This window comes from Rattus norvegicus, chromosome 2, assembly GCF_021556685.1.
Source record: "Rattus norvegicus strain SHRSP/BbbUtx chromosome 2, alternate assembly SHRSP_T2T, whole genome shotgun sequence".
Lineage (NCBI taxonomy): Eukaryota > Metazoa > Chordata > Mammalia > Rodentia > Muridae > Rattus > Rattus norvegicus.
In genome coordinates this window covers 226,305,210-226,320,189 of record NC_141535.1, presented here as the reverse complement: position 1 = coordinate 226,320,189, position 14,980 = coordinate 226,305,210, and the positions used below count along the sequence as shown (strand labels likewise).

General features: G+C 45.9%; 1 protein-coding gene across 4 annotated transcripts in view; it reads left to right on the top strand.

Annotated features, from left to right (window-relative positions):
* Nfkb1 (nuclear factor kappa B subunit 1) overlaps positions 1 to 14,980 on the top strand; it is a 115,015-nt gene that overhangs the window by 57,451 nt on the left and 42,584 nt on the right. For all 4 annotated transcript variants that reach the window (XM_087635126.1, NM_001276711.2, XM_087635124.1 and 1 more), the window contains 1 exon segment: positions 9,877 to 10,025. In XM_087635126.1, coding sequence (XP_087491252.1) covers positions 9,877 to 10,025 — 149 coding nt within the window.

Below are 14,980 nucleotides of genomic sequence, written 5' to 3'. Positions count from 1 at the left end.
GAGACTAATAAGGCAAGCCTGCCTCACAGAGACCCTCGCAGCAGCTCTTAGTGAGAGGTCCCAGGGACCCCTTGTCCCTCAGGCATCCTTCTCTCAGGAGCTGGTTATTGCCCACTGCATCCTGCTTTACTCGTCCCTCGGATCTCTGAACAGCACAGATCAGAAGGTACTGGGCCTGCGTCTCTAGAATGTAGTAAGGTTCTCTTGAGCCCCTGCTTGCAGCTCTACATCGGCTACAGCGTGTGTAAGAATTGCCCCCAATACAACTGTTTTTTAATAAAAGCATACGTGATATTATACCTCTAAAGTAAGATTAGTTTATGAAGTGCCATTGAGGGTAGTTATGGGAGGATTCCTGTTCAGCGTTGGGGTTGTATCTTAAACCATCAGTCTAGCTAGAGAAAACAGCACCTGAAAAAAAAATCAACAGGCTCAAAATGGGAATCTCACAGGTTTGATGGGAATTGTGAGTAATTCTGCTGCAGCAAAGTATCCTTAAAAGGGAGCAGGTGCACAAAAGTTTTTTGTTTGTTTGTTTTTAAGAAAATGGGTCAGCCATAGGAGTTTTAATATAGTGGTAATGCACACCATTAAGCCTTGTGCCTCAGAGCATAAATCTAGTAGCTGTCTACAAAGGGGCCTGGGGATGGAAAGGCCTAGGGGCAGCAGTTGGAGGAATTTTGGGATTGCTTTTGAGTTAGAGTTCATGCTAAGCTGGGTAAGCTAAGGCAGTGAGACCAAGTGAGACCAGAGGAAAGGGCTGGGCGAAGGGAGAGAGAGGGGCATGGGAGGGGGAAGTGGAGAGTTTGACGGTTGTGGAGAGAAGCAGCAGTGCACTCCCACGTGATAGGAAGGGCTTGGCACAGTTGCTCTGTTTAACAGGAGGCCACGTTTGGTTTAGGAAGGAAGGTAATTAGTTAAGCTTTGGGCACATCGAGTGATAAACTGCTGTGAACAGAAGGGTTTCCTGCTCAGGGCTAGAAATGTCACGCATGCTCCTCAGGGAGGTGAGAGCATTGGGTTATTTGGGGTTTTTTTTTTTTTTCTTTTTTTTCAGAGCTGGGGACCGAACCCAGGACCTTGTGCTTGCTAGGCAAGTGCTCTACCACTGAGCTAAATCCCCAACCCCGCTTGCTTGCTTTTTTTAAGAGAGAGGGAGTGGACTAGTACAAGTGCCCAGGGAGACCTAGTGGTATCAGGTCACAGTGGTGCTGGAATTACAGGTGGCTATGTGAGCCTCTCGGAGCAACGTGGACAGGAAGAACCAATCCTCTTGCTCTAACCAATAAGTCAGCCTGTAGACTTCAATTTAGTATCCTATGGAGTAGAGGATTCAACGTCATATCGTGGGAGAAGATCAGAGTGATGTGATGACTCGTGGACCAGTGCTTGTGAGGCTGCTCCTTGAGAAGGGGGACATATCCAGGCAGCTAGTGATGGGGGAGAAGGGAGGTCAGAGGGACCATGTTTCGGGGACTGTCGATAGGGCAAACAAGTGACTAGTGGGTTTGGAAACTTGAAGTCAGTCACAACTTTTAAGCAGTTTTTATTTGAAGAACTAGTAGAATACTTAATTTTCAGAAGACTTCGACTTGAGAAGATGGTTTTCCTTGGTAACTCAAGTTGTTCTTGAACAGTTGTCATAGATACAGAGAGTGGAATTCAAGCAAGAGTGAGAAGAATCTTTTAAGAACCTTTCTCACAGGCTTAGAGAAAACATCAAATCAAACAAACACACAGTCCCTCCCCCTCCCCAGCGAAAAATAAAAGTTCTGTTTTCTTGGAGTAGCACCTGATGCTATGTGTTTGAATAAATGATAGCCTTTAGTTACCATTGTCCGAAAGGGGCTGCTATTTTTAGAATAAGGAAGCAAAGGAACTATGTGGATGACTAAGGGAAAGGGTCATTTAGATGCTTCGGGTGCAGAGTAATTCAGGGGATCTAGAATAAATACTGTGGGTAAAGCAAGATCGGTTCTCCTGGGGAAAGGACCAGGCACAGTTCTCTGGATTAGTGACAAGAATGAGCCTTGAGCTTCAGTAACAGAAGGGAGAGACATCTGTGGAGGACCATTGGAGGCCTCTCATGAAATCACAGGAGATCCCAGCAGCAGGTATCTGTGAGGGCAAGAAGAGATAAGGGAGAATTATTTCACATCAAGAACTGTTCTAAGCAATTTGAATAATCTCTTCTTAACCCTTGTGAAAACTCAGTGTATGTTCTCGTGTTCACGGTTTTCATATGAAGTCAAAAGTTAGGTAACTTTCCCAGAGGCTGGTATCAGCTGGTAATGGAAGGTCTGGGATTCAGAGCTAGCCTGTCTGCCCTCCAATGCCTGTGTTCCTACTGTGAGAGGACCACTAGTTTCAGGTCTAGCCCTGTATCACCTCAGGATGAGATCTTTGAGGGAGGTACATCTGCCCATCAGAGAAGGATCCTTTAATACACCGGTTCTCAACCTTCCTAATGCTGTGACCCTTTTATACAGTTCCTCGAGTTATGGTGACCCCAACCATAAACTTATCTTCGTTACTACTTCATTGCTGTAATGTCGCTGCCGTTATGAATCCCAGTGTAAATATCTGATAGCAGGATGGGCTTAGGTGACCCCTGTAAAAGGGTGGTTCAACCCCTAAAGAGTCTCGACCACGGGTTGAAAGCTGGTGCTCTAGGTGAGAAATTGGGGTGTAGCAAACCGTGGACCCACAAGTCTGACGGAAGTAAGAAGATAAATGGACAGAAAACATTACAGGGAGAAAAGGTGCAGGAGACAAGAGGCCTCCGGCCAACAGCTGACTGGAGACAGGAGGGAGGCAAAGGAGGGTTCTGACTTCACCAGGAGAGCTGTTGGCTTGGCTCAACTTGGTAGTGGCAATGACTAAAGGGTCAGTGTCTGCAGTTGCTGTGATGCCTACGGTGCCACTCTGGCCTAGTGACAAGGTCCTAGGTAGCCACACACATAAGCTCACGTCGTGCTCTGGTATTTAAGTCCCATTCTAACTCAAATGGCTTGTTGAGAGGCTGTCTTAGGATCCAGGCATCTTTAAAGGCAAAGGGAAAAGCATATATCACGTTAATTTCTTCCCACCTAATAAGGCTGTTTACATTTAGTAATTTGCCTCCATTAAATAGCATTTAGCCCTGTCTTGTTACCTGCGCACACGGGAACAAGATAACGTTAAAAGGACTATTCCGAGCATAGGGAATAGAAAGGACGGATGGAAGAAACGCCTCTCCTCTTACAGTTCTGTTCTCATGTAGAAGAGAGGACGTTACCGACATAGGGGACGTGTTGCATATTTAATGGTTATTAACACAGAGAGAAAAGGTGAAGCAGGGCGAAGAGCAGCAGGTGCCACAATAAGAGCTTATGTGGAGGAAGATTCTAAGAGCGCTTGCCTGAGAAGGGGGTTGTGCACAGCCTGGAGGTGGGCAGAAGGCAGCGGGCCTCCTGGAACAATGTCCCAGCAGAGCACACAATGTCCCAGCAGAGCAACAAGCTCTCTGGCGGGAGCTTACCTGGCAAGTTCACGAACAGCAGAGTCTGCTATCGATGCACTGGAAATGCAGGAGTCAAGGTTGAGTCAGATCCTCCTCCAACCCCAGAAGCTCCCTCAGCTGCTGTCAAGGCATTTACAAATGAGAGACATCCCAATGCTTTGTTTGCTTCTGACCTTTAACATGGGAAGGTGTGAGCATGTATTCACACAACCCTGTGGTGAGCCCTTGTGCTAATCACCCAGTTCTAACCATTTTTCACTTTGGGAATTTTGAGCTGAGGAGCGATAACTTAGCATGTCCTGACTCGAACAGAACCCCTCAGAACAGGGCCTGAGGGGCAGGCAGGAAGCCAGGGAGAAGCCCGGGAGGCTGAGAAGGGTTTATTTGGGGCTTCTTTTGAAGACCTGGCTTGATTTTGTTTTCTAACATCTTCAAAAGAAGAATTGGGAAGGCAAATCGTGTAGTAAGGAGATTAAAGTGATCGAAAAGAAGCCAAGCAGGCAGCACTGTCCATGCTTCATTTTCTGTTTAAACCTGGACCCAGCTGGCAGAGGGCTGGCACAAGTGAGTATTTCTAACACCGCCCATCCACGAATTCCAAGCTGCACTCTATGTTCTTTGCAGTCGTGGATTACTAAGCCACACAAAGGTGAGGATTTGTCACATGTTACCGAAGCATTGAGACCTAACTGTGCCTGAGGTACTAAGGGGAGCTTGGCCTCTAGACATTTATGATGCGTGTGACAAACTCGAAAACTAAAAGGAAACCAAGAAGGAAGAAGGGAGCCCTGAATCAAAGTATGATGAGATGAAACTTTGAGAGCAGGGGTGTACGCAGGCAGAGGTCAGAGCAGGGGTGTATGCAGGCAGAGGTCAGAGCAGGGGTGTGTGCAGGCAGAGGTTTTATCCGCCTGCTCTGACTGAAACCCTCCTACCCGGGTGATAGTTTGCCCTTGTGGTCGCAGCCTGACTCCTGAGCGAAATGTGCTGTTGATCACACTAGTAGGGAGTGTCAGAAATAGTGCAAATCCAGGGACCCTGCTGAAGAAGTAACTGTGCCATCCATCACAGTGAGTGAATCAAAGAGGCTGTCGTGCATCCTGCCTCCTGCTCTGCAGTACCACACCAGTATTGGGAGGGCTAAGAACGCTGTCCACAGCGTTCTGCCTCTTGGCTCCCTCTCAGAAGGTTCCATGACTTGCTCAGTCTGTCTGGACTTGCCTTCTGATCTGCAGGGTAGGGTACTAGTGCCAACCGTACCTATCTCAGGGTCATCAGAAGGCCCAAGATGATCTCCACAGATAAGAGGGAAGGGGGGAAGCTCCGTGGTGCCAGACCCTATGCCGGAGTCGCAGTACGCTGCCAGCGAATGTAGACACGAAGCATGAGGTCAGCGTAAGATTGCAGAGCTGGGATTTGACCCTGGATTAGATCAACTCAGCATCGCTGTCTTAGTGAGGCCAGACCCATGCCGTGAGTGCTTTCTATGCTGTCAGCTGTAATCTCATTTAGCTAGCTCGGTCTATGCTTCCTGGTTGCACAAATAAATAATAGAGAACAGTCAACTGGCTCCCTGTCACCCTTGAGAGGACATGCATTATTCAAATAATAGACCACTTCACCTCCCTCCCTTCCTCCCTCCTTCCTTATAGTTTGACTTTCCCGGAGAAGAGTAAGTGCCGTGGTTTAGGGATAACTGTAGCATTTTTTTTATTTAAATGGGAAAGACTTTCAGGAAGACAAGGGAACTCTTGCTCCTTCTCACACCTGGTGTGAGGCCTTTCTCACGATACACCTCACCCGTGCCAACAAACAAGCAGGCGTTTCTGTAACTGTGCCCGTGCTCAGGTCAGCACAGTAGAGCCACAGCTCTCTACAGCTAGGTAGACAGAGAAAAATGACTGAGCCAAGCGGTGCCATGCAAGCGTGAATAGGCTTTGGGGGAGGCGATGGCAGACACAAGTTGAGGGTGCCACCACCTTACCACAAATCACGTTACTTCAGCCTGCACAGTACTGGTTCTTTCCCCAGGGGAATGGGGTGTCACTACTGACCCCACATGGCTCTTGTGGGGACTTGTCTCGCCTCTTTTGTAAAAGTAGAATATACACATAGACACAGATGAACACATGCTCTGGGAAATTAACAAGCAAGAGAAGTAAGACATTATTAACCCTTGCTAGCCAGGTATATATCATTTCCCTACCCTGCGTCCTCCATGATGGGCTAACATAGTGAGGAAGGTGTCATGAAGACAGGCTTAGGTCTTCTCGTTAAAGAATGGGTACCATCCTCAGCGGGAAACGGAGGAAACACTGGCTATTTGGTGCAACTGCTCGAAGGAACTCCTGTGCAGGGTCAGTGAGCAAGGGCGGGGGTTGGGGGAGCACCGAGAGCACCATGCGTGCTCTCGACCCACCAAGAATGCCTGCCAAGCCACCTCATCCTCCACCTGCCCCTCTTACTCAGCTCAACTCCGCCTTAAGTCTCAGTCCCCGTTAGTTACACCGAAGCTCTCCCTCACTTCCCAACTGAGTATGTAATGGGACTTGTTCTGAACTAGGTGGAGCCTGCACTCTCTGACCTTCTACAGTGTGGAGCTCTTAGAAGGGGGCTTACTTAACAAACATGTACAAAATAAACTGGTGAACTTTAGTTCTTGAAATAATGGGTTGGATAAGAGACAGTTTATATCTGGGATTATTGATACCATCAGGAGCCAAGTGTTGTCTTAACCCGTTTAATCTTAAAACAGTCCTGTGGCATCGTGCCGTCAATTCGATTTTAAAGGTGGGGAAGCTGACACGTGTCATTCCCCAGCAGCTGCAGGATTTGAGCCCAACTCTGAGAGATGGTAGCCTAACCGTGACCTGCTGTGGTAAAGGGCAGAGTTGGGTTCGCAAGCAGAGCCAGGCCTGTGAAACCTTGAGGACGTTCGAAAGAAAACCAGCAAAGAAGAATGGTTTTATGCGTGCTGTCTTACGTCTATGCTGCTTCTGCTTTCTGTCGAAGTACTTGAGCCAAATGTACCCAAAGAGCAAACTGACTTTTGAAACTCTGATTCTGAGGAAGTTCTAGGCCACTTATCTCTTCTTGTAACCCCTCTGAAGAAGAAGCAGCATGTGCTTTTCCACAGTAGATCAGGGCTCTCCGAGGTAAAAGTATGTGGCTGGCTAAGAGGGCCATCCCTGAGCCCATGACTTGTAGTTCTTCCTCCAAAAGTAGCCATGACCCCTGGACCCAGAATTCTACAAGAGTTTTCCTTCACCAGGGAAGGCCAAGGAAGTCTGATTGTCCCCAAGAGTGGCAGCTGACACTAGAATAGCATAGTATTTTCTAGAAAAATAAAACATAGCCAAAGAAAAGGTAAATGTATTTATAGAAAACAAAACATTGCAACGTAGAAAAAAAAAAGTCCCCTTAGACTAGAAGTGGGCCAAGCATTTTCCAGCCACTCGCTTCAAATGGACATTTTAAGCATCGTCTTGGGCAGGTGTATCATTCCAGGCCCCCAAAGTGAGGGCGTAACTGACAGTAATGACCGAGATAACAACCCTGGAGGGTTATCCTCTCCTCGGCTGCACGTGCTGTGAAGACTCTTGCCTTTGAGGGTATATATTCCTCACTACCGCTCCTTGAACGGGTGAAGAGAGCACGCCAGGTCACACAGTGTGGAGCCATTCCCCGGCCCCCAGCCAGCCTAGCCTGTCTCTGGAGTCCATATTCTTGCCATTCTGAGCAGTTGACCATGCAGGGCGGCGCCTTTGGCTTCTTCCCTGTGCCTGAGTGCTTATGATGCACGTCAGAGTCTCTGTTCAGAGTCTACTCTCAGAAAGTCCTTCCTGGTAAACACAGTTGCCCTCTATAAACCTTATCTTCAAGAGACCATTCTTTGGAGACTTAATACCTTCCATTCCTTTCCCAGAATAAATTTCTAAATTGGTAGTGAACACCTCTTGGCCACTGTGGCATGATAAAAGATGGCTCCCCCAAGAAGTGATTGCCGAGGTCGGCCTGTGCCATACAGCTGTCCTCACACTTCAGGCTTTTTCTCTCTCAGATGGTGTCTTGGAAAGTACAGAGAGCCCAGGGACCTCCCTGTTTTCATTCTGTGGTCTGTGTAAAAACCAAGTGCTGCCATCCTGACTTGCACTCTTTCAGATGGATCAAATGGCACATTAGTCACTGTCAGATCTTTCAGGTCCCTCACCTCAGAGTCATCCCAGTTCCTCATTCTTGCCACCCTTCAACCATGAAGCTAGTAGTAAGAAAAAACAAGAGAGTGCTTTTTGAACGCACCTCCCACCTCTTTCCGTCAGTGCCAGTGACTAACTACCCTGTCACTGTACCTTCAGAAGGCCTGGATTCCAAAGTGGCTGGCCCTCCTCGCTGAGGTCTTTCTGCTTAGGTGAAAAGCCTGCCTGATTTCGCCCAAGTGAAGCGCTTCCTCGAGCCTCTCTGTGCTGCGTTCCCTATGCACGCTGTCAGTTAAACGTGAACTCACCTGAGTCGGTGTCTCTGCAGATCACCAGCGGGCCGACGTGATCATCCAGGGATAGAATCAGCAGTTCAGGGACTACGTAGGAAGAGCGTCGTCAACCTTGACACAAAACCAGAACTCTATACTCCTTGTCCCACATTTAAATGGGAAAGTGTTTGGCCTATGCAGAAAGACTACTTGATAAATTCACTTCATTTTAATATCAGAAAGAGTTTTAAGTTCTGTCCCTTGGGATAATCAAGGTTAAAGTTCGTATAAAACCTTCCTCTGAATTAGGTCACTCTGTAACTGTGGGAACGCAGTCCTGCTGATGGCTTTACCCCTCTGTAAGAAATAAGTCCCTGTCCATTCTATGTTGTGATGGCTGAGAAGTAAATTATACAGAATTAAGGTTTGCTTGTCCCATGGTTTGAAGCCTGGGAGGCTTCAGATTGTTGGTCAGCCACATCTGATGGGAACTCGGCAGCCTAGAACCAGACAGGAAATTACATAACAGGAGAAGCCATCTTGGCTTAAGTATCTCTTCCTCTTTGTATAACTTACAGCTCCATGATGAGAGGCTGGCTCTTATGGCGTATTTGACTTTACCTCCTAAAGATCCACTTCCGGACACCGTAACTGGATTAAGTTTCTAGGCTCGAAATATCTCATGAGTCGTGGGGTGGATTCAGAAGCAACCCATTATAATGTTGCATCAGGGTTCAGACAGGGAGGCCTCCTTGAGGAGTCTAGGGCAGCTGCCTAGCTGCAGAAGGGGGACCATTGTTCAGGGCTACAGTATCTCTTCTCCATACTCTTTGGGGAGTAACAGCAGCAGTGATCAGCTTCTCAGCTCTGACCATCAAAGGTTACATTGAGGAAAATCCACATTGAGAAAAAGCTGCAGAGTCCTCACTCAGTGGAGTCCGAGCCCAGCTGATAGCAAGATTAGAAGTGAGCTGGCTGAGGAAGGCTGTGTGTCTTCACAAGAAGCATTATGAGCAGACACAGGCTCTTCACGGGAACATTTACATTTATCCAGAGAGACAATGCAGGGTTTATGGGATGCTCTGACTTAATAGAATTCAGAATGGGACCATGATGGCTCTGGGCTTTTCATGGTGTGATTTTCACATTGGGCCTTCTTGGGGAAACGTTCTGTACTGCGGAAGTCAGGATGGTCAACTAGACAAGAAAGACTTCATCATCTCCTCTGTTCTGTCCTGCCCATTGCTGCTTTTGTCACGTTAAAAAATACACAAGTAAAACAATCGCCTCGCATGGAAAACAAGCTGAACAACCAAATGTGAAACCTACAAGTTTTTAGTTAGGAAGTTTGCTTTTCTATTTAAGAAACTCACAAAAGGCCTGAACATATACAGTCTAAGTGTCAGAGCCCATGGCTGAGAAAACTACTAAAGACTAGTTAGGTGATGTGGGCCAAGCCATGGGCTTAAGCCATCAAAAACAGCCTTCAGAGCCAAGTCCCTGAACAAGATTACCTTTCTGGCCTAATCACATGACAAGGAGTTAGGACTCACTGTTTGTCTTTTTTACTTCCTCAGTCACCCGGTCCCTCCCCGTGCATGGTTTACCCAGTTTTTGCCTCCAAAAATCATGACAAGGTTTCAGAGAAGAAACGGTGTTGGTTAGTAAGGAGGGCCTACATAAGGACCCATGTGACAGTCCTATCTAACGAGACACACTGTTTTCAATGGCTTGTTTCCCAGATATATACGCAACCCCCACTAACATTTTGATTCATTTCCATCCTGTCATGTGTTCATTGTATATTTTAAGTTGAGCTATAGTCAAATGTTATATTTATGCTTATTGGTTCCATGTTATAATTAGGTCAGATATACTAACTATTAAAAATGTGCTTCTCGTATAGATTTGCAACTATGTGGGGCCTGCAAAGGTTATCGTTCAGTTGGTCACAAATGGAAAAAATATTCACCTGCACGCCCACAGCCTGGTGGGCAAGCACTGTGAGGACGGCATATGCACCGTGACAGCAGGACCCAAGGACATGGTGGTTGGGTAAGTGGGGTGTGTGGTATGAAGGGACTGGAAACAGGAGGACTTGGAACACGGGGATGTGAGATCCATACGCTCCTTTTATTGTGGACCTGGGCAAGGCCTGAGAGGGTCTCAAACACACCCAACTTCCAAAGCCAGGAGTATGTGTGAACTCTCATCTGAACTCCTGAGGAAACAGAGGTGACCAGATATCTGCACTGCCTGAGACAGTCCTTGCCTCTGTAGTCTTGACCTCTCAAGGATGGATGGCTGAGTTTGGACAGTGTTATAGTTATGGGCCCTGACCTAAGAGACATTTGTGCCACAACCACCTTAACTGTATAGAAATGACTGCCATGTAGAGGCTTTTGCTTCCTTGGAACAGCATCTCCACTATAGTTTAAGCTTCCTTTGAGCTCACACACATCCTGCTTTCTCTACCTCCCCAGTGTTTAGGTACTGGGATTAGAGATAGGCACCACCACAGCCAGCTCTGATTTCTGCCTGTTTGTGGTTCCCTTACAAGAGTTCTAGTGGGAATTTAAGACATGAAGCAGAGAAGTAAACGGTGTTTCAACTCTGTACTACTTAAAAAAATGTGTGCAGACTAAGTAACCAAGAAATGCAAGTTGGTTTGAGCATTCATTGATCTGGAAATCAAAATGAGTGTATTCATTCAAGGTCAGTCTAATATAACCATTTTTAGTGATTGAGATTTTACAGAAGTAATTTTACTTCAAAAGAATCACAAAATATTTTACTAAGACATGATTATGGGCTGAGGGTAAACGAGTCTAGTTTGCAAGTGTGAAGGCCCAAGTTCAAACCTCCCGACCTCTCATCAAAGCCCTGTGCAGAGCATGAGTATCTATACCTCCAGCTCTTACAGGGTAACGGGAGGCAAAGGTAGGGGGCTCCCTGGAATCTCCTGTGACAGCTCGCCTGGTGCGATGACAAACACCAAACAGATCCCATCTCAAACCTGAAGTTCTCCTTGGACCTCTCCATGCACTCCACAGCACATAGACTTCTGCATTCACACACACACACACACACACACACACACACACACACACACACACACATATAGACACACATAAAATAAGGACATTCACTGTGCTAGGGTTTTATATTTTATTATCCTGAAACACTCAAATAGCAGACAGTGTAGTGACTTAAAGAGCAAACACTGCTGTAAGCAATCAGTCATCTCAAACACAGATAACTCCTACTTTCTGGATTCTTACATAGCAAACAGGATGGCTCGGTGTGTGAGTGCCCTTTCCCCAGCCTGAGTCCTGTAACACACTTGTCAGGAGAGAACCAACGTCCACAAATCATCCTCTGACCTCCGCATACAATAATATACATGCACACACACACACACACACACAAAAAAAAATACACACACACATGCACACACACATCACACACACAAATACACACACATGCACACACACATCACACACACACACATCACATACATGCACACACACACATCACATACATGCACACACAAATAGATACATCACACACAAACACACACAAACACACACACATCCCCCCCCACACACACACATACAAACACACAAACACACATATGCACACACACACTCACACACACATACAAACACATACACACACACAAACACACATACACACACACTCACACATGCACACAAACACACACACATCACACACACATATACACACATACAGACACACACACAAATATACACACACATGCACACACATCACATACACACAGACACACACAGACACATGCACACACACAAACACACACACATAAAATGTAATAAATAATTTTTAAATAAAAAAGTTAACTAAAATAATTTTAAAAAGCAAAAGGTAAGAGCTGGGGAGACGGGTCAGTGGCTAAAGTATTTGCAATGCAAACTTTAGGGCCTGAGTTCAGAGCTCCAGCACCCGCATGAAAATCCAGGTGTTAAAAAACAAACTAATAAATAAAATAAAAGTAGGAAAAGGTAAGGCAGGGTGACTCACACCTTTACGCGCAGCACTCGGGAGGCAGAGGCAGGAGGATCTGTGAGTTCGAGGCCAGCCTGGCCTACAGAGTGAGGTCCAGGACAGCCAGGGCTACACAGAGAGGTTCTGTCTCACTGCCCCCCCATCCCAATGCCTGGCAACAGGGAAAGAGGATCCTTGAGGCTCACAAGCCAGTCAGGAAGCACTAGGTCCAGCAGATGGCCCTGTCTCAAAAACGAGTTAGAGAAAGGATTGAGGGCACTTTCCTGCCTGTGCTCTGTGCTCACATGCAGAGACATTTTTGTTAACTTTATTTAATTGTGGACAACAGCATTCAGAGTTCTCTAATGTTAGATCAGGTAGTGTCTGTGAAGATCCCAGCAAGAGTGTGCTTTTTATGTGAAGAAAGGGATGGCCTAACCACCGCTGATGAAGGCTGACTCTGCTATTTGAGTCAAGCGTTCTTGAGTGGTTCAGCTTTCAGATTCCCAGGTATTTCGTGGACAGGGAAGCTGTCCAAGTGTGAAAGGCCTAGAGAACGGGAGCTTTCCCTGAAGTCACTAAACACTGGTGGGTTCTGATGTTAGGGGGGAAACTGCAGGAAGCTAAAGCTGACTCCCGTGCACTCTGACTTGTCTCAGCACCTCCTGGGTGTCCTGCTTCTCAGTCTGTCACAATCGGTGCCCTTCTAGCTCCTGCCTGGCTTGCAAGAGTTGACATGCAGGGGGGCTGTCAGTCAGTTTTAGACAACTGGTCCGTTAGTGTTTTTCCTGACTTGCCGCGGCATTGCCTATCTCTTCGAAGCATTTACGTTCTTTTCATCTTGTTCAATCCATCTTATAAGTGTGTGTTCTTAAGGAAATTATCCATGAACCTTTCTATTGGTAATTCCATCAGTAACATTTATGATTATGAAACTTGCAGAGTGTTGCTTCTCTGTTGGGTTCAGTAATCTTCCATGATTGAGAAGAGACGGGTGGTGGCTGTGTCTGCTGCTCTGTGGTAGAGGGCCTGCCTAGCATGCACAAGGCATGCTGGGTTGCTTCCCAGCGGCACCACACCAGTAAAAAGAACTCATGGTTGTTTATGCTGGAGCCTAGGCTGCAGCAATGGAGGTAATCCAGTATCTGTAAGCTGAGCGGGAGATCCGTCAGTGTCTCTTAGTGTAGCGGGGTATGCAGCTCTAGAGTTGAATACATTTTTCATTGATTTGGCAAACATTTTTAACATCTAATTCCTGGGTTTGCTCCCTGTGGCTTGATCTAGTCATAGCCGGATTTTCTAAGGTCAGGAAAGTTCTCAGAGAGATGTCATCAAGGAGATGCTGGGTAAGCAGATAGCCACAGTGGCTTTTCTCTCCAAAGGATTTCTCACTGTAGAATGCCTGCAGTCACTTTCCCGTTTGGTATTTGGCTGAGAGAATTCTGCTCACGGCATCTCCCAAAAGACACCATTTCCTTCCTGATGCCCTCGGCCCTGTGTCTAACACTGACCTACATCTTGTACTTTTTCTTCTTTTCCTCTTGGATGTAAAAGCAGCCTGGAGGTCAGAGCTGTTCTGCTTCTGTCACTGTGCACAACAGAAACGGGGTCAAGTCTCATGACTTTCTAAAGACTTGAATTCCTTTTCTTAACAAATCAGAAAGGACACCCTCTAGACCAAGCCCACATTAGGTAATGTTATAAAATGGCATGAGTAAACTTGTCACCATCTCTCCATGGTATGACATCGGTTGTTTTATTTAGTCCTGACTTGTAGGCAAGAAGTTTAGGAAGGCAGCCAAAGGTATTTCTTAGACTTGTCAATACTAGAAATAGAACCAAGATAATCTGTTTCCAATAATACAGATTAGACTGAATATAGATTCACAAATAAGGCACCAATCCAAAATATCAAATATGTAAAAATGACACCCAGAAGACACATAGCTTTGAACACATCCAAACCAAAAATGTCCCCTTGGTTTACACTGTCTTGCACACCTTCTTCTCTGTTTCAAGTATCAATAAGTTTAGTTTCTATTTTTCAAAATTATTTTATCAGTATTAGAACTATCATCTCTTAGAGTTTTATTATGGGTTTGATTGTTTTAATATAGTGTCATTAACTTTAGTTAGCTTTCATTGGTCCTCTTGTCTTATCTACTTAGACTTCACTGTCTTTCTTAACTCAAAAAATAATAATAATAATCCTGCTTGGTATTTTAATTTGACCTATAATGTTAATATTTTTTATCAACATTCTAGTTCTCTGAAATTTTTCGTTCTGTGGGAAATGCGTGTGTTTCTACTTTGCTGCCGGCCACGTCCACCAAAAGACACCACACCCTGTTTATTTCCTGGCAACCTGGGTTGAAAGAGATGTACGGTTCTCTTTCTTTCCCCCTCCCAACTAATTTGTGTAGCATATAGCAGTTGGTAAGCACTAGAGCAGAAGTTCTCTCAACCTGTTGGCTGCAACCCCTTTGGGTGTCGAATGGTCTTTTCACAGAGCTTGCCTATGACCATAGAAAAACACAGAAGTTTATATTAAGATTTATAACATTGACAAAGTCACAGTTATGAAGTAGCCATGAAAATAATTTTATGGTTGGGAGTCAGTACAGCATGAGGAACTGTATTAGAGGGTCACAGCATGAGGAAGGCTGAGAACCAGTGCTCTAGATGATATGTAGATATAAGAACACACAGGTGAACCTTTGGGCTCCCTCAGGAGGACTGCTACATTAAATTACTGTTTTACAGATCCAAACTAATTGGTCATTTTGTGTAGCTAAACACTGACCCACAGAAGAGATGCTGGCTGGAGCAGATTGGACAAATATGGACTTAGGTTAGAGGTGTGTCATTCCCACTTGGTGTGTGCACTGTGAGTCGAGACTGCTTTCGAATCCTGTGAAATCAAGGTCTAAGTCTTAAAACACCAAAGGCCAAAGAGGGGCCACTTGTGAGCTCCAACCCAGTGTTAG